This window comes from Drosophila biarmipes, chromosome X, assembly GCF_025231255.1.
Source record: "Drosophila biarmipes strain raj3 chromosome X, RU_DBia_V1.1, whole genome shotgun sequence".
Classification (NCBI taxonomy): Eukaryota; Metazoa; Arthropoda; class Insecta; order Diptera; family Drosophilidae; genus Drosophila; species Drosophila biarmipes.
Window position 1 is genome coordinate 23,660,515 of NC_066611.1, and position 24,563 is coordinate 23,685,077.

General features: G+C 43.4%; 1 protein-coding gene across 2 annotated transcripts in view; it reads left to right on the plus strand.

Moving 5' to 3' along the window:
• LOC108023753 (carbonic anhydrase-related protein 10) overlaps positions 1–7,295 on the plus strand; it is a 73,401-nt gene extending 66,106 nt beyond the window's left edge. For both annotated transcript variants that reach the window (XM_044093513.2, XM_017093390.2), the window contains exons 6-9: positions 3,407–3,502; positions 3,791–4,012; positions 6,386–6,569; positions 6,925–7,295. In XM_044093513.2, the coding sequence (XP_043949448.1) occupies positions 3,407–3,502; positions 3,791–4,012; positions 6,386–6,569; positions 6,925–6,947 (525 nt within the window). In that variant the 3' untranslated portion in view covers positions 6,948–7,295. The remainder of the gene's footprint in view (positions 1–3,406; positions 3,503–3,790; positions 4,013–6,385; positions 6,570–6,924) is intronic.
• Positions 7,296–24,563: the final 17,268 nt, after the last annotated feature.

The window sequence follows — 24,563 nt, forward strand, 5'->3', positions numbered from 1 at the left end:
AACAGATGAATAAAAGGTTGTTAAATTTTCATGAAGCCAGCAATTTGATATATTATTATTTTTACCGCTGGTTCCTCGGAATCTCCCCACTGTAAGGGCCTGCTTATTGACTGTGTGGCGGGGTCCATGAGGCAGAAGCACCCACTGTGCTGGCCAGGCAAAGTTTCACCAGCTGGCGTCGCGCTGGTCGCTTTGACTCCTGCTCCTGCTGTGGGGCTAAGGCAGTCGGGGAGCCCCCGTCCGAGGACTGCGGGCCGGGTGCGGACTACACAGGACTGCAGACTAGGCCTGAGTCTGGGGCTCCGGGCTCTCCGGTCTGCGGAATCCATGCAGTGAAAACATGTGTAATTGATCTGATTAAGTTGCCTTTGCTCTGCGTGTGTCTATCTGTGTGTTGTGGGCCAGCTTTTCCTCTGCAGCTGTGTGTGTTAGTGTCGTTGTGTTGGCCAAGAAATGTGCCAGAGGAGCTGGCTTTGTTCAAACAAACACTAGAGGGAATGGAATGGCTGGGGGAGGGTGAGGGAAGGTGTGTGGATGGAAAGAAAGGGGGTTGGAGGGCGAAAGGAAGGCAGTCGGAAGGGAAAGGGGCGTCCCCTAACACCGCTTAGGCTTTTGGCTCTTTGCGTTTTGGCCGGCTTGTTGTCCGGCTATTTGCTGGTACTTACACTATTTGCCCTTGTTGTTGTTGTTGCCCCGTTATTGCTGTTGTTGTCTTATCCCTGTATCGCCGTTGTTGCCTTCGCAGACACACTGCCTGGCATTTATTTGCCTTGCCACAGGCTTTGGCTGTTTAATGAAACGGAAATATAACATTTTAGTTTGCGGTCAAATATTGTATAATTTTCCTCCCCCACACAGCTCCCACTTATTGTGTTGTTGCCACTGGGCACACAAAAAGAAAAGAGGGGGTAGTTCGTTGTCTTTATGATTCAATTTCATAGATATTAGGCCCAAGGTGTGAAGGCATAAGAAATTGAGCAGGCTGAGGTGATTTATGTATTGCGAAATTCAATTTATTGGCTGCTTTGCGAGAGAGGAGTTTAATTCGATTTAGGGACCATTGAGGCAAAAGCAGTGGGCTTAATTCAATAGCATAAAATCTGTCTATTTATGGTTTAAACTTGCTTGATTGCTCGTTTGAGGCGGTTTTGGAGAGGTTTCGTTCCCCACCCTCAGACAGCTCTATATTATTTTTGCCAAAAATGTATTATTTAATATTTGCTTATTCAAAGCGCTCCAACCTACATCGTCTACTCCAACTTTCATAGTTTCAAAACTAGTTTTTTCTTCTAAATTTTTAATTACCAACAAAAAGTGCAGCATCTGTTGTTCAACTGGCAAAGCTGCTTGGTTGTTAAGTTGTTCGGCTTTCCCGTGCAGTTAACACCCAGAATCTGCTCCTATTTTTGGGTGTCTGAGCAGGAAGCTATTTTGTGTGGGGCTGGAGTGTGCCCAGTCCTTCGGTAGGAAACTGAGAGGAGCGTTGAGGACCCCACCATCTTCTGTGTGCCGTGGTCTCGTCAAAATTTCATTTCCACCAGCACTCCCAAATACACTTAAGTACATGCACATATACGCAGGGACAGTGCGTTTCGCAATCGATGATTATTTCAACTGCAAATGGAGATATAGAAGGTAAATTAATAAGCAAAGGTCAGTGTATCGTACACTAACTCCTAAAAAAATTGAATTATTTTAATTATATTGCATACGTTTAGAAACCTTCAAATATGATTTGAACTTCCTTAAGACCGACTTATTTTTTTGAAGCCTGCAGTTACTGGCGCAATGCACTGTACCCACCGAGCTCTTCATTTTTTGATAGAAACTTCAGTTCTATTTGCATTAGTTGCCATTTTTGCCACCCGTTCTCCGCCGCTGCGGCAATCGCAACTTCACCAAACACTCGGGGAAGAGGAACTTTTGGGGAAATTTTAATTTAATTTAATTTTTATTTGCCTTGCTGGGCACACATTAAAATTGCAGCATGTAGTTTTTTAATATTTAAATGCACGCCTCGCCGCCTTCCGCCTGCCGCCCTTCATTTCCTCGCTTTCCTTGCTCTTTTCAGGCATTCTCCTTTCGGCATGTGCAATTCCCAGGGAAAAAGCGGAGTTAAAAGTCGGAACAGGACATGTGGCAGGGTCCTTTGGGGGGAAGAGGAGGAGAAGGGCTTTCAGGGCTACTACTATTAACTGCCCAGCGCCTACGGCCCCGCCCGCCGGGCATCAGTATGTGCACTCTGCTATTATTATTATTATTTTCACTATTGTCTGCAGCATTTCCTTCCGCTCGGTGCGTCTGGTCTGGTCAACCAGCGAGTGCACTCACACCTACGCTCCTCACACACACACAGAGATACTCACACAGGCACGAGCACACTCCCGGGTCGAAAAACAAACATATCCCACGCCCAAATCCCCCGAAAATCCATGCACACATGTTACACAAGCTCACAGGGATGCTCGAAAAGTAAACTCAAAGGAATATTTGGATCCAAAGATTGCAGGACTGCAAATCCATTTAAAAATACATGACATGACATAGTTATGATAATTTAAAAATAAATTTACTTTTACGTATAGATTATAAGAACGTCTTCTTCTACAAAACTCATTGGCAACCACATTAAATCGAACTGCACTTCTCGAAAGACCTAAGGGATTACGTCAAAGAACGATCAAACCAACAATCGACGGTTGCTTTGTAAATTTTATCGATAACCGATACATTTTCTGTGCAACCCTCACTTTAAGCATTTGCTTTGGATTCATTGTGCGCTGTCGACCCCTGCTTTTCCCCTTTCTACCACTTTCTCCTCTACCATCTCCCATTCCACCATTCTCCCCTTTCTCTCGGTTCCTCTTCATCTGTAGGCGTTTGTTGCCAACATGAAACAAAAGTGCAAATGCAGACGTGTCTGTGTGCTTGTGGGTGGAAGAGGAAGAAAAATCTTGGCCCTTTTGGTGTCTTGGCTAAAAGCAAAATATTTGCTGATTCTGTTGCTTGATCTTCTATCCAAACTCCTAGTGTGCGGCTGTGAGTGTGTGTTTTTGCCCACGTGCTCTAATGTTTGTGTTTGTATTTGTGTGCATTTTGTTGATAGTTGGGATTATTTTGGGGCAATTTATGCGAAACAAGGCGAAGCTTTCGTTGACCCCAGCCACGCCCCCTTGTTGTGTTGGCTGTCACCGCCTCTGTATGCATTTGTGCTTAAATTGAGCAACAATAAAGTTTTGGCCACAGCACACGAGAAATAAAGAATGGAGGCAGGCCAGACAGGCCAGTCAGGCGAAAAGGAAAAAAGGGGAGAACTATTCAGACCCCAAGCATATATCTCACTCTGCCTCTCTCTCCGTATATATTTCTCCAGCTGACTCCTTGTTTCCCCTCTGCTTCTCCCCAGATACAAATATTCGGCTACAATTCCCAGCTGTATGCAAATTTCTCAGATGCCCTCAATCGCGCCCAGGGCATTGTGGGCGTCTCCATACTGCTGCAGGTAAGTAATCCCCCAAGGGGCTCAAAAATTATGAGCCACAAATAAACAATGGCTACGATAAGAGCTTTATTTAAGGCGATTTTTATCGAGGAATTGTAAAAGACTCGGGCTTGATATCACTTTAAAAGGTGCCGAAAAGTATGCTGAGCATAAAATAATGAGGCATTTCTAAATAATTGCACGACAAAAATGCATTTTGTGGACGTGAAAAAAGAGTTCAGCAGTTTTTTGGCGGTCACTGATTATAGAAACTACAAATTTCAAAAATACCCATTTTCTCTTTTACAGCTTGGAGACCTCTCGAATCCCGAGCTGCGCATGCTCACCGATCAGCTTGAGCGCATTCGCTATGGCGGCGATGAGGCGTTTGTTAAACGCCTCTCAATCCGCGGACTGCTTCCGGATACGGATCACTATATGACCTACGATGGATCAACAACGGCTCCAGCCTGCCACGAAACAGTAACTTGGGTGGTGCTCAACAAGCCCATTTACATCACAAAGCAACAGGTATTTAAAAATATACTAAGGAATGCATTTATGTTCGAGTGGGGGTAAAGTCAATATATTTTTAATTTACAAACTTCCCATTTGGAGATGGTTTTGTATATATAGATATAGGAATGAGTTATTTTAAAATTTCGTAGTGAGTATATATATGATCAATAAAGGTATCCCTTTTGTGGCGGACCATTCCCAACACAAAGTAAAAAGTCAACGATATAATTTTTCCCACCGAATTCATCAAGATGCCCCTCGCCCCACCACAAACTCCGAAAACAAAAGCAGACAACAAACATTTTGAGTGATGAGCACCTTAATGTTTGTTAATTAGTATACAGTGCTCCGGTGTCCGTTGCTCCCCGGCTTCTTCTGTTTTATTAGCTAATTTCATTTAAGTTTTAAATTGAGTTGCTGCTGGAGGAGCAACAAAGTGGATAGTGTCCATAACTCAAAGGAATGGCGAGCAGAAGGCAGCGAGGAGCCACACACTCAGCTGAAAAAGCGGGGGGAGAAAAAATTTAACACAAATGTTTATTAAGTGCAGCGCTGTAATAAAGACGCCAGCGGTGGGCTGTGGGTGGCCGAGGGTTCTGGTGGTCTCGATGGTTTTCTGGAGCGGCTGAATGGTGGCCAGCGGCATACGTGTAAACAATGTAAGCAGGGCGGCGAAGGCGGGAAATGCAGGAAAAGCGGAAAAGGGACACCATCACACACGCGACTGCAGCAGGCAGACTCATAAAAACTTCAACAAGCTCAATGGCACCCATGGGCACATGATTACAACTTGTGGCAGCCACGGAGCACGACTGCGAGGAAGAGGAGGAGGACGACGACGAGGACGAGGGCGAGGGCGAGGACGAGGACGAGGACTCCGGTCCACGGTTCTCCGGCAGCGTAATTTACTGGCTGCACCGCACACACACGGCGAAAGAGACGGCAGCAGAGCGGCAGAGAGAGACAGCACCTTGCTGGCAAAACATAATTTACCAAATTAAAGTAACACCAGTGGGCCAGAGGGGGCGAAATCGAGACAGAGAGCACAGGAAGCTGCGCGACATGAGCTGAAATTGCAATTAACCCATTAACTTGCGCTCTGTCGCAGCCGGGAAGCCGGAAGATGATGGCATCCACAGGGTTAAAGGTTTTAACACCTGTTCTTAAACTGACATTGGTAGTAACACACCTTTTAAAAAAAGCTATCTGAAATCTCTAGATGTTTGAAATAGTTTGTAAAGTTGCATAAAAGTATGCCTTGAGAATTGTCGAAACGAGCTTCGAAGACCACTTTGAGAAACCTCTTTTGATGATTGAAACCTCTGGAGATATATCGCTCTAGACACTTAAAACACCGAAATTAAACTGCCTAAAAGTATGCTGTGATTTATTTTATAATCAAATGCTGAAAGAATTAATTTGAAGAATATTGTTAGGCGCCTTTTGTAATGATTTTAAACCTCTAGAAATAATGTTTCAGTTTCTTATATCCTCTTACAATTCCAGCTTAGACAGTCTTATGTTTTGTGCCTAAATTCCATGTTTGTTACGAAACCCCTTCTTTTTAAACCACAATTCAGCCAGAATCGGGCTTTAATCCTTGAGTGCCATTTAGTGTTGCATACATTCGGGACATCCACACACACACGTACGAGTACCCAACTTAATTCACACTTGAACGGGCATTCCCCACCACCCCTTGCCGCGCCGATCCGAACCCTTAACCCACTGAAGCCCCGCTCTCCTCAATCAACATCAACCCGGCCACGTTGTCGTGAAAAGCGATTTTGACGGAAGTCAATTGATAAACAGATTGAGTAGATTAAGTGTTATTGACTCGTTGTTGTTGCTGCTGCTGCTGTCGGCTCATCGATGCTTTTCCCTCTCTGTAAGTGTGTTGGGAATATGTATCCTTAGGGTTTTCCTTCTTTTTGAGTTTTTTGTTCAGCGAGCGCTTATTTTTAGGATTAGCAATTTGTGTCAAGCTTGATTTTTTGCTAAGTGCGGATCGATGATGCTGTGTGTTTGCGCAAGAGTTTATAATTATGCACGTTAGAACGATGGATGGGCTCTACGGCTTATCTCCATCGGAGGATTGGCTTATTGTCGAGCCATTGTTGATCTACTTCCGTGTCTCGATGATGCCGGTCGAGTTTTGGCTGAGGGCACACAGAAACTAGCTAACTCTTATTACTCATTCGCACCGTAGCCAACATACTTTTTACGCGGGCTATATAAGAACTTATTATGGTTTTTAAGTATTTAACTACTCTGTTTATAGATTGTGCATACTTTTAGCTATGTTTCAATATTTACGAATATAATCATTGAGAAATAAGGCTATGATCTTAAACGCAAATATTTTATTTTTTTATTTTACTTCAGTTGCACGCCCTGCGCCGCCTGATGCAGGGCAGCCCCGACCACCCGAAGGCGCCCCTGGGCAACAATTACAGGCCGCCCCAGCCGCTGCTGCACCGGCCCATCCGCACCAACATTGATTTCAAGACGACGAAGACGAACGGCAAGGCCGCCTGCCCCACCATGTACCGCGAGGTCTACTACAAAGGTAAAATACTACTGGAAATCTGAAGGCAATGTAGGTGATTTCCCAGAAAAGACAGTTTGGCAGTTTAAATTTTCAAATTTTAATAAGCATAAAAACAAACTAGCTTTATCGTATACAAAATAATTTTAAACATTTTTTAAAACTATTTTTGCTGGATTTCTAACATAAGAAAGCATTTTTAAATCTACTTTAAATGTTTATTTCCCAAAAGTATGCAATAAGATATTTTTAACGCAGTATTACAGTGAATAGCTCTGACTGACAATCATTCCCTATTTTACTGCAGACTTTTGGGCCCTCAGACGGTTTCGATTCTTACAATTTTGGCTAAACAAAAACTATTTATATTTTGCAGCAACCAGTTGGAAACAGAACTAGGAGTCAGAGACGTGATGGTAACGTAACGTAACGTATCGTAAGCGTATGACGTAAGTAGCGAGCGGCGTGCAACAGGAGCTTCCACTAAACATACATATAGACAAGGCGATGCCGAGGAAAGGACTCGAAGGGGAAGGACTAAGATGGAAGAGGGAGGACGAGGCTCAGATGGGCTGGGGAAAGGATCACAAAGGAATCAGTGCAGCAAAATGGCGTTTGGAACACATACATATATATAAATAGGCAGATATAAACAAAGGAATAATGGATAGCGACTACGATTACGATAACTAGCATTAAACGTGCATTTTTTTGTCTCCCCGGAAAATCAATCAGACCTTGATTGCAGTCAGAGGTTAAATTTTTTTTGTGTGTGCGTAGTGTAAGTACAATAACAACAAACAAAGCAAACCAACTAAGAATAGCGATGACTAGTAATCATAATTACCGACATAACCATTATCGTAATCCACAAAACCAAACTCTTGTATATTTAAGTTAGGCCTGACAACGTGAAAAGATCAAAATAATACACAGAACACAGAACGCCGAACACGCGCATCGATAGCCGTTACTCAACACTGTCATTAGTGTTGTGGCAGGCATTATGCAAAACCCACCCAAAGAACAGACTTTAAATCCGCACCCAAATCGGCGGGCACGAAAGCTGTTTGTTTATGCCCCCTAAATGTGTATAGAGCGGCCTCTGTTTGTGTGTGTTAGACTGTGTGTGCATTAGGTAATACCATTAACAATAATCAAGTGTTAATCTCTGTGAGTACGCGGTGGTAAAAAATGATTATTAATATTAATTACACTCGTTGCAAAAAGTCAGGCGTATTGGCATTGGTATATTTTTCAGCCCATATTTGAACATTCACATTTTCTTCGGCTTAAAAATGTTATAAAAAGGCTTTAATTTTGCTCTGCATTACATTACCCCTAAGCTAATAATTGCATTTTCTAATGGCAAAAATGCCTATTTGCTTTGCCATTTGACGGGGCAAAGCGTGACGAACTACCAATTTGTTGACCCTTTTGAGCGGAGAAAAAGGTCCCCCAGGGATCGAGGGCTTAAAATACTTGCACATTAATTGCAATTTTAAAATTATGAATTTGGGCATTTTTAATACGTAATCCCGACGCGGAGCTCCGCCAGCGTGGCAGTGTTGCCGCAAATGCGTGCATTTTGCATTTTAAATGCACTTGACCGCAGGATCCAGCCAGTTCCCCGCCGGTTTGTGCAACCGGGGACCTTATCAAACCAACTCGCCAGGCAGCCAGAAACCACCCCGGGCCACCCTGGGCCACCCTGCCTCACCCTGGGCATCCCTGGACCACCCTAAACCACCCCTGTACTCCCGGGGATGTCGGGCTGTCGCTTATCGAACGGCAAATGCAACATGAAACCACAAAATCTGTTGCGGTTATTTAAAATCACGTTTAAATACGAAAGTGCTGGCTGTCTCTCGCTTCGGTTTGGTTGGGTTTTGCGTTTTTGGCCAGCATAAAAATCAACTTTTAATGCCCGAAAGGAAAATGATTACGTATCCGCCGCGTGGCCAGGGACATGGCCGAAAACTGGCCAAAGCTGTACAACTTTTCCTCCGCCCCCTTCGACCCCCTGCAAAATCACATAATAATTTGTACAAACATTTGCATTATTTGCACTAGTTGACCTTTTTGCAGTCGTTGTTCTGTGTGCCCTGGCATTCGACTGAAACTTTTGGAGCTCTTTGTTTCATTTAGTTGCTTTTCAGTTTCTGCATTGTTTTCGGTTGTGCATCGAGGGATTTGCCAATGGGAAATTATGACTTAAATTAATACATGGCAAGTGTAATTTATTTGGGCGAATCAAGCGGCAGCTGCTGCCGGCGACTGATGGCCTGTGCATTTTGGGCTTGGCCTTCGGGCTGTCTGCATCTCTTATTATTTATTATGGATTTTGAAAGAGTATAAAAAATGATGATTGTTACGTATACATTTAATTTTTCAAATGAAAATATGTTTAATATGGCAATCTAAAGTAGCCTTCTATCTATTCCAAACATCGTAAATGTAGTATTTTAAACATCCACCCGAATACCTTTGATTTACAGGGTATCTGAAGTGGCCTCCAGCAAGCCTGACGGGGCCTAATTAGCCTGGCCAGGGAATGGCCCGGTCCATCAGTTCATTTGCAGCCAACTCGATTCCAACTTTGGCTGACTTTCAATCAATCAAATGGTTTGGGCCAACTGGGCGAGGCGGCTCTGGCCAAACTGATTTGCGGTGGCTTCTGCACGAAGTTATGTTGCAAGCTGCGCCGGTGGGCGGGGAGGCGGGCGTGGCTGACCACCGGATACGACCAGACGGCACATATTGGCAGGCAGCCGGACTCCAAATGGCTGCAAAGTGCAGGTAGCAGCTTTAAATTAACCCGTTTCCGGCCTGCAAGGGGTTAAGCCCTACTTTCCCGTCTTCAAAATGGTCAATTTTTACTCCCATTTCGTCTTTTATCATTCAATGGAAACTACCATTTTATCGCCGCCATAAAAATTGCGGCGGGCGGATGAATATGTAGTTTTACATCATTTTATTTTCATGCATATGCGATTGCAGTTGGCCATCTCGGCTATTATCTCGGCTATTGGCCATTTCGGTGATTATTTTTAATACATTGAGCTGTGGCTGCTGTGAGCTGGTGTGCCTTTCGGACCCGGATAAAAGACACCATCGATCATGACAGTCGGAGCGGGGAAAACCCATTCGGAACAGACCTGCAACTATTGCAATTTGACAAAGTGACAAATTCGCAGCCATTCATTTTTCTGCGGGTGTGGGGCCAAGCAAATAAAAGAGTCGACGGGGCTTTGCCCTGTGAAAAAGAGAAATGGGAACTAGTTTATTCATTTTTAAAGAATTGTGGTTTGAAAGTTATTTTTAATAACTTGATCTTTCATACATTTATTTCAAAGCAATATTCTCCTACAACTAATCCTGCCAGCAGAGTAAACATTTGATGACTTGGCGTTTTTGCTTTCTCTAATTCGGCTTTTTTATCCCCGCCCAAATGATGGGCCCAAAAAACGTGTAAAATGTTGCAATATTTTTATGAGCAGCCATCAAACCCTTTGACATCGCACAGTCAGCGGAATAGCGGATGAAAGTGGGGAAAGTGGGCTTGTGATGCAACGAAACTCCAGGGGAGCAGTTGGCTGGCCAGTTCGATTTCCTCGAGGCGCCATTATCATATCTCGTTCTGTTTTCAGGCCCGAATCGAACCGGAACACCCGGCAGATGGGCAGGGGCAACCACTTGCCGACTAGTTATGCAAATGGCACCCCCAGCACGGGGTGCCCGGACCTTAGCCCCCTGAACAGCACACCCTCGTGCCCGGGACGGGCTACCCCTTCGGGGCTATCGCTGCTGTCCACACAAGACTAATTAAATTATGGAAATTAAATTGAATCGAGCATATTTGTTGTTTGCAGTTCATAAATTTGCGCTGCTAAAATGTCCGGAGCAGCTAATGTTTCGCCCCTCGGCCGTGACGCCATGTAAATCATTTCACAATAAAACGCACAGCACAGCAGCAACCGCACAGCAGCAACTGCACAGCAGCAACATGCACGGCAGCAACACACTTAATTATGACATCATTAATTTTTAATAATGACAATTTTGCGACAATAAATCACTTAACTAACACAAATGCGGGCGAGCAGCAGTGCGCATGAAATTAGTAAACTTTAAACAATGCCAGCCATGCGGTGTTCAGGGGGCACCAGTGGGTTAAGGCGGGCTGTGGGCCGGTGGGCGGGACAAGCAAATAAACAGATTGACTGTCCCCATTGCCTTGTCCTGGCATTGAGTGATGGCAGCCAGCAGCAGGAGGATGTTGCTGCGGGGCAGCGGCGTTGCTGCAACTGCAACAGCAGCAGCAATTGCAATTGCCAACGCGAGTGCCGTACCGTGCCCGGGATGAATTTAATTAATCTCGCTACCGTCAGTTGCACACAATTGCAATTAACTTGCAACACTCGCATAATTACAGGCGACCTCATGTTTTGCTACTTATCAGCATCAACATTGACCCAACGACCAGCGGCACTCGCTGCGAATTCCTATGGCAGTCATTGATACCCTGCACCCTGGGTTGACTGTGGAGGTGCAGCTGAGAAAATCAGAATTTTTCAGGGGTTTTATTTCAATTGCTTGAAAGCTTTTAAGATTTTTAAATTCTAAAAGATATTAATATGTTATTAAAGTTTTCAAAAGCTGTTATAATGTGTCCGATTAATTTTGAAAATATTTTAAAGATATTAACAGAAATATATAGGAAGTTTAAGCTTTTGCTCGGGTGCTCAAAAGTATGCAATGGATTTTAAGGTTTCCTTGAAGAACCCTTAAACTTTCTTACTTTAAGACGTTTAAAGTAGTTACGGAAGAACACGACCTTAAGTCGTATATATTTATAATGATTATTGTAAAATATATAATCATAAATCATAATAATTTCCCAAAAATCATTCGTATATTAACACATATACCTAGGAATTCTTCAGCTGCCTAGAAGTATGCAATGGGTTTTAGGGGTTTGCTAGAGGGACCTAGGTGATTTAGAAGGCGGTTTTTTGAGTATTACAAAAAATCAAATTTCGAGATGGCGTAAATGAATATTTTTTCAATTTCTCTCTGGTCTATCATACCCCCTAGCCTTCTTAAGGGGTATAACGAGCGACAAGCTTGCCCTGACACATGGTCGACTCTCTATCTCCCCCCCGTCTGTGTGTCTGTCCCACCATGTGTGTGGGTAGCTGGCTGAGTGTGTGTGTGGGCAGTGGTTGGCTCATTGGTCATTTGGTTGCAGCTCGGTTGGTGTTAGCGGTCGCTCGTCATCGTCATCATCAAGCGGCCTGTTGTTGTTGCTGCTGGCTGGCGACTGATTGCAAATGTTGTTGCAGTTGTTTTTGCTGCTGCTGTTTGTTAATGCCTGTAGAGCACAAAGCTGCTGCCTTGTGGCCAGGCGAGGCACCTGCCGCAGTTGCCACCGCCCCACTGGCCACCCCCTGCCGCCCAGCTGCCACCCACCGCCCCGCCAATGTCAGTGCAAATTAACATTTTGTAACGCGTTTCGGTTGCTGCCGTGTTTTCATTTCACACTTTGGGTGTGTGTCCATTTGTGTGTGTGACATGCATTTGACACGGGAACTGGACAAGGCAATTGCCAGGTGCCACCGCCCACTGCCCACTGCCAGCTGCCCTCTGTCGCCCACCACCCACTCTTGTGGCAAATTTGTTGTATTTGCGCCTGATTGCCAAATCAAATATTTGGCCCACACAGCCAAAAATGTCTACAAGCAATAAGAGCTATATTGTTAAAACTTAAAAAACTTTACAAATGCAATTGACATTTTTATTAAATATAAAAAACGTGTTTCTTATTTTTGGCAGCCTACGAAACACAAGAAATATATTTAATAGTAACTATTTTAGATTTACTATTATTATGCTTACTTATTTGTTAAAATATATTTTATTGTTTATTATTTTTATTATTCATTAATTTAGCTAAGCTTGGAGCTCTTAAATATTATTATTAAATATTATTTTATGTATATCTTTCTTAAGATACATTTTTTTCTTGATCTGAGCTTTTCCCATCACTACCTCCTACACATTGTTTCCTGTGTACTTCGGGCCGAGGGTCAGCTCAGCCGACTGAAAAGTGTTCGAAGAGCTTGGCTTCCATTTCACACGTAAATAAATAATAGACTTCCGAAAGGAGCGAGGGCCCACGTAGATTTTTGGAGTTCAATTTGGCAAAAATTGTTTAATTCGCACAAACAAATTTGGCCCGAGCTGAGCTCACAACTCGCTGATTGTCGGGCAAATTCAGTTGATTTCTTGTTTGCCCAAGGACCCCGAAATAACCCACAAGCCCCATCACACACAGCACCACAAACGAGCCGGAAAAGAGTAAATTTTTGGGTCAAGCGCCCAATAACCACGATAACCCGTTGAACTAGACGAGTGTCCTAATGTAACTGGATCCGCGAGGTTTATATATACGAAGATACAAATCGAGTTCACTTAGCGGCGTAGAGAGTTGTACGGCATAATGTAAATTTTTTTGGAGCAGCAGAAACTCCACCGAATAATCCTAAATATAGTACCATATAGCGTAATTAAACCAATACGAATACATATATTCATCACATAGTGAAAACCAACTAAATGCTTTGTATGTTTAACGAATTAAGTAGCGAAACCAAGGCGAACACCAAGTGTGTAGTGTAAAAAAAGGACAGCAAAATATTATAGCTAAAATATATATATAGATATACATTGTGTAACTTCCCGGAATCAGCTTGCCCCTTGTTGTGTGTTAAAGTCCCTCGAAATAGTGCTATATACTGACATGTGTAAAAAGATTTGCAGGCCACAAATTAAACATAATTATATACATACATCCCCAAAGCTATATATAATATGTGTATATGAGGACAACAAATATACGAGTACATATAGAACGCACCGCTTTTTGTCTCTGTTTCTGGGGCTAATCCCCGACCCGGGAGGAAATTACCTGTAACAGCGCAACAATTACTTATTTCCGAAAGCCTTCGCCTCTCGCTTTCGCCGCCTTCACCGCTTTCACCGCCAAAAGGACAAAGCCCAAGGAGGCGCAGGATAATGGGGGGCGGGGCGTGGCGCACGTTGTCCCGTAAAAAAACTAATTTCCGCCACGCCCACCGAACAACAATAAAGCTGCGCCCCTGTCGTCCTCACAAGAGGTACGAATTAAAAGTGATATTGGCGGGAAGGAAAGGCACTTACAGATACTCTGGAAAAATGCCACAGATAGTTAAAAAAAAACAAATTGCTTCAATGATGTAGAAAATCCACTAGGTAAGTTATCCTTTTTATTTGAAGACAACCAAATGAGTTCAGGCAAAGCTGTGTGTGATAACCATACTTAAATGGGAACAACTACTTTTTAAGATCTTAAAATAAATATAGATATTCAAACAGCTTAAAAACGTATCTTATTATTTACACTTATTATTTATCAGTATTAATTATTAGTTATAAGAAATTACTAATCTACCAGAATCCCACCATCGTACACTACCTCCAAACGCTATTTGATAGTCAGTTGAGCTGGCAAAACACCAGAACCGTGCAGCGTAATCCGCACCCCACATGATCTCCCCCAGAGTGCGCAACTGGGCCAGCGAAATCCCAGGACTCCCAGGACTGTAATCAAAAACGATGGGCAGGCCAAACAACATTTTATTTAATAGTTTGCTTTGGACAAAGGACGGGCGCCGGGAAAATGAATAAATATAATAATAATAAGATGATAAAATGGATTTTCGTGTTGGCCGAGTTTATGCGTTATGCTGCTGCCGGACGATAAAAATCTCTTTCATTTCCCATTTGAATTTGCTGGCATATGTTTTCTGGTTTTTTGGAGGGGCCCGTCTTATCAAGGCATAAAAAACGGAAGAGCGGCGAGGACGAAATAAATGCCGGACATCCTGGCTCTGTAGCGCAGCTTCCTCCCGCTTTTTTGGCCCCAGGATGCGACAGCGGCAGCCGTGTTAATGGACGGCGGCAAATTTGTTAAGCAAACGCCCCCAAAGTCCTCGAGAGCCTAAGTCTTGGCTTTAATAGATTTGCCGGATTTTCTGTGGGGTTCAATGGCCATTTCGGCGGCCTATCGATTGTTTCCCCGCGCCTCGCTTCCCCCCTCTAATTTGCGGCTGCCGTTTTCAATTTCACGGGCAAACACAGAAGCCAAAAAAATTGGTGGAGGTAAAAAGAGACCTCCTCGCTTGATGATGACGTTCCCAGACATTTCACTTTTCCTCGCCTGCAATCGGATTACACATGCAAAACAAAAAAGGGGACCAAAGGAAAAGCTATACCCCTTTATCCCACCGCACCGCCGGAAAAACCAACACAGGCGAATGCCGGCCAGCTGCATTTTCAATTTCGATACTAAAAAGCGCCACAGAATCAAATCGAAACCCGGCGGCCAGGGGAAAATTTTCGGGGCAGCCGAACTACTGGATGCACTTGGATGGGATTACCTATGTGGCGAGGAAAAGCCCCAGTGCTTGGCAAAAGGCGCAAGCAGGTTGGTGGAAGTTCCTTCTGATTTTTATTAACAACAAGTGCCCGACTTTGCATCTGAGTGCATGCTTTAGTGATATAATTAAATACACATGTGGGATAGGGTAAGGTGTGAGTTCCCCTGAAGTTCCTGCTTGAAAGTAAACCTTGCTAAAAACATTTTATATACTTTTAAGGGATATAAAAGATGAGAATAATGTAGAATCCAATGGATATTTTATCTGTCCCTCTTTTTAATATATCTATTTAGATTTCACACATGTATTTAAAGCACCTTTCATCGCTTACTTCGAATAGTTATTAGAATCATGCAAGCATCTTGGTATCTCCCTATTTTCCAAATATTTGGAAATGACTTTCTACCGCAATTGGCAATTTAAAAATAAATTGAAGAGCACAATCGAGAACCCGGCCTCGAGCAGTCGAAAGTAAATGAAATGGCTAATAAGTTGACCACATGTGTGCAATTTGCAAGGGCCAATTATCAATAACAAGTTTTCGCAGGCCTGGGTTTTGGTTTCTCCTGGCGATTAGTTTGTGGCTCTGCCATTTTCGCATGGACAGCGCTTTCGATTACATTCGGCACTTCCTCCCGGGACCGCAAAGCAAATGGACTCCAGTTTCTGGCTCCGCTGGGCTGTCAAGCGCGTGGCCGGCAAATTGGAAATATGAAAACGGCAACCGGGGGCGGCGCACTCCGCAGGCGGCGGCGAATCAACAAACCGATCGAACCCAGGTGCTGGAGCCCAGAATCCGAATCAGAGCCGAAATCCGGAGCCCAATTCCAATCCCAGCCGGGCAGCTCCTGCCTCGGAAGCCGGATGTTAACGGCCAGCAGCTGCAGCTGCAGCAGGAAGTGGCTAGAAAATCGGGGGCAGGGGCTCCCCGGAGCCGACCAAACAAAAGAGGAAATTAAAATATGCAGACCGAAAACCGCGCGTTTTGAATTTTCGCGCGTTTTTTGGGGCCACGCGCGATTTTGCATAAATTCAGCGGAGGGCCGCCCACTTTCTGGCGGCGCCAGCGGAGCGAGAGGGCCATGTATCATCAAAATATGCAAATCTCGGACAGTCGGACTCGGATTTTGGACTCGGATCCGCATTCCCCACGCCCAGGCCCACGCCCAGGCCCGCATCGGTTACGGCTTATGGAGTACGGACTGCCGGCTATAGGTTACGCGCCACGGGTCAGGAGTCAGGGGTCACTGTTTGCTGCTCGCCGCTGCCCCGGGGAACTGCCAGCAGTAAATAATGCCGTCGGTTCGTGTGCCGGGCGCCGGGCGCAGGGAGCACGGTGCCCAAAAGTCATTGCCTGGGGCTGCTGGCATTCGAACTTATGCGTGTTCCTCCGACTGAGCCAAACCAAACCGAACTGGACCGTCCAATCGGTCACGTTCCCTGCTAATCAGTGGCGTTGTGTCGGTCGCCAAAGGGGGACAGGTGCGCCCAGCCCCCATGCCTCTGGACATCCGCTCGGCTTATGGGAACAAGTGCAGATATTCCCAGTGCGTCAAGCTGCGAAGGGTTCGCCAAATTAACCACTTAGCGATTGGCTAGAGGCGTACTTTTTATGCTAACGTGGTTTTAAAAATAATCACATTGGATAAATGCAAATATTTAAACATTTATTTACCTTATTATAAACAATATAGTTCTTTATGTTTGCTGAGTGAGCTAGCAAGTAATTTAAATGAGGTAAAAATTCAAAAATAGGTGTTAAATAGGACAATAAACATGACGCTCCCTGCCTGTACAAGTAATTCGCCCGTTGAACTCTCGATATTTCCAACCCTTGAGACACTGCTATTAGATTTAACCACAAGTACAATTTCCTCACAGCGGGCCACCCCTTGCCCCCACCGAATAGATGTATATGTAGGGATTTCAGATTCCGCCACGATTTATGCACATGTTCGGTGTTCGATGTTCCGATGCCCGGGTGCAGCACGGGGTCGCTTCGATACAGCGGGCCGGCCAAGGGTTAAGGCGAAGCGACCAGGGGCATGTGGCAAAGCGATTTATGCGCTGCCAGATAGAAATCGATTGAACTATGTGGGGGTGAGGGCGACGTGGTGAGTGTTTAGATTGAATGTAAACTGCACTTATGACAATGAACAAGTGACCCGGTGGCCCCCCTAACCCCTACCGCCCACTGCCACGCCCACCTGCAGTGCCGAGAGGCGGTAGTCGAGCGGGAAATGGCTCAGGCCCAGATCCTGCGTGCCAAGGTACAGTGGTCCCCCGCAGGCGGAATGAAACGGGTCATGTAAGTGCACCGCCAAAGAGTCGTTAAAATAGTATCTCAAGGATATTACGAATATTTTGATTAGGTTTGCATAAATAGAAATGTTATTGGTTTTGTTAAAATCTGGATTCTAATGCTTCGAAAGTCTGAATTGGGAGACGAATTATTGAATAAGTACACTGATAAAAAACGTTGTGTTAAGTTTAAGTTTTTATCCAACTTTAAAAGATTCAGTTAAAATATTTACTTCAAATATTAATATTTTTATTTATGTAGATTGTAATAATATTATTTCATATATGTTTGTATTATATTATATCAGTGTATATATAAGTATATAATAAAAAAGTGGAGCAGACCCTTATAAAGCCGTTTTAGTGTGAACTTATTTTTTCAACACAATCGAATTTTAAAATCGAAAAACCAATTTGAGCTGACCTGGAGACACTGTCTCACTTTGGGGCCACTCCAGCACTTTTCAGGTGAGGGGCCACGCCCCTTTTGCAGCACCGCCCCCTTGCCATCCCCCTTCCCCCTCGATTCCACCGAAGGCAGTCCATGGCTGCAGCAATTTCTATTTCTTTTTATGATTTATGGCGCTGAAATATTAGTTTTGCTTATTTCATATAGACGAGGGGCCAGTCTCGGGAGGTGCCACGCCCCCGCCCCCGCCCCCGACTTTAGCCCCCTTTAACCCCCTGCGTCCCCGGGGGCTCAGGTGGCAAGTGAAGAAGCAGCAGCAGGAGCAGCCACGTCTGAGTTGCATAGCTCATTTTGCGTGCGGCAGGTGAGCGTTTATAATAATCGGGGGGTTTTGTGGGATGGGTTGGAAAATTGAGAGGGGGTGTGGAAAGGGGCTGGAAAGTCCTGCCACATGCTGCCTGCCACCTGGAGAAGCAGCTCGGCTTGCGGTGCCCCGTTCTCCTCTATAAAATTGTTTCGATCGAGCTGCGTTTCCATCTTGCAACTGATGCAAAAATCCTTTGTATCTGTGTGTGCGGTCACCCCTGCGCCGCTGTGTGCGTGCCCCGGTGTTTGTATCTGTGTGTGTTCGTGCTGAATGTGTTAATAAATTGCCACTTGCAGCTATTTTGCAGCCATGGCAAATTGGCTTTTATGCAATTGGCAATCGCTTCGATGCCACAAAGTATGCAAAGGCCAAAGTCACTTGTCTCCCTCGATTCTCAGTCCGTTCCACTCAATTTTGGTTCAAGTGTTTGCCATAAAATTTGATTATGACCTATGCGATTCTGCGTCCTGAATTCCGAGTCCTGAATCCGGCACGCCCTGAACTACCCGCCACACAGAAATCTGATAAGGGGGGCATAATCTGGCTAAGTCGCTGCACCGATAGAGATGACAACATGACGTAAGGCGAAGATAGATATTTATTTTATATTTTTATATTTTTCTTCATTTTCTAGATAGATAGATAGATAGATAGATAGATAGATAGATAGATAGATAGATAGATAGATAGATAGATAGATAGATAGATAGATAGATAGATAGATAGATAGATAGATAGATAGATAGATAGATAGATAGATAGATAGATAGATAGATAGATAGATAGATAGATAGATAGATAGATAGATAGATAGATAGATAGATAGATAGATAGATAGATAGATAGATAGATAGATAGATAGATAGATAGATAGATAGATAGATAGATAGATAGATAGATAGATAGATAGATAGATAGATAGATAGATAGATAGATAGATAGATAGATAGATAGATAGATAGATAGATAGATAGATAGATAGATAGATAGATAGATAGATAGATAGATAGATAGATAGATAGATAGATAGATAGATAGATAGATAGATAGATAGATAGATAGATAGATAGATAGATAGATAGATAGATAGATAGATAGATAGATAGATAGATAGATAGATAGATAGATAGATAGATAGATAGATAGATAGATAGATAGATAGATAGATAGATAGATAGATAGATAGATAGATAGATAGATAGATAGATAGATAGATAGATAGATAGATAGATAGATAGATAGATAGATAGATAGATAGATAGATAGATAGATAGATAGATAGATAGATAGATAGATAGATAGATAGATAGATAGATAGATAGATAGATAGATAGATAGATAGATAGATAGATAAATAGATAGATAGATAGATAGATAGATAGATAGATAGATAGATAGATAGATAGATAGATAGATAGATAGATAGATAGATAGATAGATAGATAGATAGATAGATAGATAGATAGATAGATAGATAGATAGATAGATAGATAGATAGATAGATAGATAGATAGATAGATAGATAGATAGATAGATAGATAGATAGATAGATAGATAGATAGATAGATAGATAGATAGATAGATAGATAGATAGATAGATAGATAGATAGATAGATAGATAGATAGATAGATAGATAGATAGATAGATAGATAGATAGATAGATAGATAGATAGATAGATAGATAGATAGATAGATAGATAGATAGATAGATAGATAGATAGATAGATAAATAGATAGATAGATAGATAGATAGATAGATAGATAGATAGATAGATAGATAGATAGATAGATAGATAGATAGATAGATAGATAGATAGATAGATAGATAGATAGATAGATAGATAGATAGATAGATAGATAGATAGCCCTGTTTTGCCCTGTTTTACGGGGCTTCAGCAGTTTCAGCAGTTTCAGTTTACAACCTAGTGCAGCGCTCCCCCTACTTTTTTAAGCCATAAAGGCAGACATTGCCCATACTTCCATTGCCTACATTTGGGGGCTGCAGGAAATTAAAAGCAGCCATTTTCCTGACTAAATCGAATTGCTCTTGCGAGTTTTACAGTTTCTTGAAGTTTGATACCAGGCCAACAGAGTCCGCAGCAAGTGGATGGTGGGCGTTGCCATCTTCGAACTGGAAGAGATCCGTTATTTCGGTGTAAGCAGACCAGAGATGGGCAATCGGTCGGTCGGCAAAAGAGGCTGTACACTTTGTTGAAGTGGCACACCTCTAGCAAAGCCTTGAAAACTTAATGTTGGCCTCCTACTATTTTTCCTGTTCGCCTGGTGCTCCACATTGAAAAATCGCTAGTTTACTTCAAGATTTTGAACGGCTTCGCATCATATTTTCAGTCAAAAGCGGGATTTACAGACCCGAGACACCAGGCGAACAGAAAACATAGCAAGTGCCAGCTGGTAACTAGAAGCTGATTTAAAAAACAGTTACTTTGCTATTTCCCCTCCCCTAAATGACCAATAGAAAGCGATCTCTCCTGGAAAGAACCGTTGGTTGAGAGCAAATTGCAGACTAGAGATGCTCAGCCATGGCGGTTTCACGAGATCGTCACGACTAAGTAACGATCTTATCACAATAAGCACGAGATTAAAGTTAAGTCCCATGTATTTGCGTAAGCCGTGACAAAGGGAAGTAGTCACGAGAGCATCTCCAAGTAGCTTACAATAAACTAATCAGCTGATCGTTTCGACACCTGCTACAAGCTTATGTTCGCCTGGTGTCTGAAATGAAGAAATTTGAAATTTACTTGAACAAATTGAACGGCTTCGCAACTTATTTTCAGTCAAAAAGCGGGATTTATAAATCCGAGACACCAGGCGAACAGAAAACATAGCAAGTGGCAGCTGGTAGCCACAAATTAACTTAAAGAACAGTTACTGTTCATATGGCGGCCCTTTACTCTTTCGCCTCTCCAGATGGCCAATAGAAAGGGCTTTCCATTGGAAAGAACCGTTGGTTGAGAGCAATTTGCAGACTAGAGATGCTCAGCCATGGAGGTTTCACGAGTTCGTCACGAGCTTGTCACGAGCTTGTCACGATCTTGTCACAATAAGCACGAGATTAAAGATAAGTCCCATGTATTTGCGAAGGCCGTGACAAAGGGAAGCAGTCACGATGGCATCTCCAATTAGCATAAAATAAACAGACCAGCTGATCGTTTCGACACCTGCTACAAGCTTATGTTCGCCTGGTGTCTGAAATGAAGAAATTTGAAATTTACTTGAACAAATTGAACGGCTTCGCAACTTATTTTCAGTCAAAAAGCGGGATTTATAAATCCGAGACACCAGGCGAACAGAAAACATAGCAAGTGGCAGCTGGTAGCCACAAAATAACTTAAAGAACAGTTACTTTTCATATGGCGGCCTTGTACTCTTTCGCCTCTCCTAAATGACCAATAGAAAGGGCTTTCCATTGGAAAGAACCGTTGGTTGAGAGCAAATTGCAGACTAGAGATGCTCAGCCATGGAGGTTTCACGAGTTCGTCACGAGCTTGTCACGATCTTGTCACAATAAGCACGAGATTAAAGTTAAGTCTAATGTATTTGCGAAGGCCGTGACAGAGGGAAGCAGTCACGATGGCATCTCCAATTAGCATAAAATAAACAGACCAGCTGATCGTTTCGACACCTGCTACAAGCTTATGTTCGCCTGGTGTCTGAAATGAAGAAATTTGAAATTTACTTGAACAAATTGAACGGCTTCGCAACTTATTTTCAGTCAAAAAGCGGGATTTATAAATCCGAGACACCAGGCGAACAGAAAACATAGCAAGTGGCAGCTGGTAGCCACAAAATAACTTAAAGAACAGTTACTGTTCATATGGCGGCCCTTTACTCTTTCGCCTCTCCAAGATGGCCAATAGAAAGGGCTTTCCATTGGAAAGAACCGTTGGTTGAGAGCAATTTGCAGACTAGAGATGCTCAGCCATGGAGGTTTCACGAGTTCGTCACGAGCTTGTCACGAGCTTGTCACGATCTTGTCACAATAAGCACGAGATTAAAGATAAGTCCCATGTATTTGCGAAGGCCGTGACAAAGGGAAGCAGTCACGATGGCATCTCCAATTAGCATAAAATAAACAGACCAGCTGATCGTTTCGACACCTGCTACAAGCTTATGTTCGCCTGGTGTCCAAAAATAAGAAATTTGATATTTACTTAAACAAACTGAACGGCCTCGCCACATATTTTCAGTAGAAATGAGGTTTTTATTTTTCCCAGACACCAGGCGAACAGAAAACATAGCAAGTGGCAGCTGGTAGCCACAAAATAACTTAAAGAACAGTTACTTTTCATATGGCGGCCCTGTACTCTTTCGCCTCTCCTAAATGACCAATAGAAAGGGCTTTCCATTGGAAAGAACCGTTGGTTGAGAGCAAATTGCAGACTAGAGATGCTCAGCCATGGCGGTTTCACGAGATCGTCACGACTAAGTCACGATCTTGTCACAATAAGCACGAGATTAAAGTTAAGTCCCATGTATTTGCGTAAGCCGTGACAAAGGGAAGTAGTCACGAGAGCATCTCCAAGTAGCTTACAATAAACTAATCAGCTGATCGTTTCGACACCTGCTACAAGCTTATGTTCGCCTGGTGTCTGAAATGAAGAAATTTGAAATTTACTTGAGCAAATTGAACGGCTTCGAAACTTATTTTCAGTCAAAATGCGGGATTTATAAATCCGAGACACCAGGCGAACAGAAAACATAGCAAGTGGCAGCTGGTAGCCACAAAATAACTTAAAGAACAGTTACTTTTCATATGGCGGCCCTTTACTCTTTCGCCTCTCCTAAATGACCAATAGAAAGGGCTTTCCATTGGAAAGAACCGTTGGTTGAGAGCAAATTGCAGACTGGAGATGCTCAGCCATGGAGGTTTCACGAGTTCGTCACGAGCTTGTCACGAGCTTGTCACAATAAGCACGAGATTAAAGTTAAGTCTAATGTATTTGCGAAGGCCGTGACAGAGGGAAGCAGTCACGATGGCATCTCCAATTAGCATAAAATAAACAGACCAGCTGATCGGTTTTACACCTGCCATACGATTATGTTCGCCTGGTGTCTGAAGTGAGGAAACCTAGGAAATTGACAATTTGCTGAGTAAACGAGGGATTTTGGATTTTAATCAATACTAAATTAAATCGATATTTAAATTTTATTGTTAAATGATAAAACAGTTAATGGATAATGTGGATAAAACACAGATGGATATATAGATAGATAGACAGATAGATAGATAGATAGATAGATAGATAGATAGATAGGTAGACAGGTAGATACATTTTTGAGGCAGTTCCAATAATTCCTTAAAAACATTTGTATTTTTGTATTGTACTTTAATGTAATATTTACGTAACATTAATATTTATTTCTCATCTTAATTTTGAAATCTATAGTTTCGTAATTCTTCTTCCTAATATTCTGTTTTCTTTTGGGAACTGTACATTTTATTTATTTTTTTAAATGGCCGGGATACTCACTGTTTATAACAAATTCAGTTAGATTGCAATTGTGCTTATTGTTTCCTTGCCTTTCAAGTATTTGTGTGATTCCCCAATGCTATCGTGCGTTTCAGACCACAAAACTGTCATCCCAGTGGTCCTCCTGCTTGCCCCTCGAGGTGCATGTCAGTTGGCGCTTTGACTTTCCTTTCCGCCTCTCCTGCGGGGGCTCATTAAAATCGGCGAAAGCCTGAGGCCTACCAAACACTTTCCCCCCGCAGGCGAAGAGCACGCAAACCCTTGCTGGGAAAGGGGGTTTTCTTTCGCTTTCTTCGCTTTTTCCAGTGTAAGGGAGTGTTGGCGCTGTGCGTTCGCCGGCGCAGTTAGCGTATTCATTTTGTCACACCTCGAAATATGAGCAAAGGCGAGGGAGAGCAGGGTCGGCAGGGAAGGCGAGAAAGTCGGGGAAAGCCGGGAAAGCCTGCAGCAGCTGCGTGTCAATAGGCTGATGTGTTTATTTGCCAGGCCAAGCAGCGATAATCGATGCGTGTGACAATTAGGGCCTGGCACCCAAGGAATTGCACTTCTGTGAGGGGGTTGAACAGGTGGAAAATATGTTTGCAGAGGGGTTTCCGGCAGCTCTTTGCCCCGGGAAAGGAGGCCCTGGGGCTGAAATCGAAGGCTGCGTTGAAAATGAAATTTAATTTTATGACTCATTATTTTACACACGCACACCTCGCACGGGGCTGCGGGCGGGGACACCCACTCACACGCGCCGAGGAACATAAATATCGTCTGCTCGGATGGGAGGCCGTTAAATGAGCTCCGTGAGACGTTCTGCGTTCCGCCTGGGTTGTCAACAACCCGGCCAAAAAAGAGCCCTCCCGGCCCGCCCCTCGCTGCCGCGGGCCCTTGTTTATTTGGCTTATTTATTTCGCCTTGACTGCCGTCGTTTTATGCACACTTTCACTTGGCTCCCCCCGGCAACGGCGGCGACACTTGTG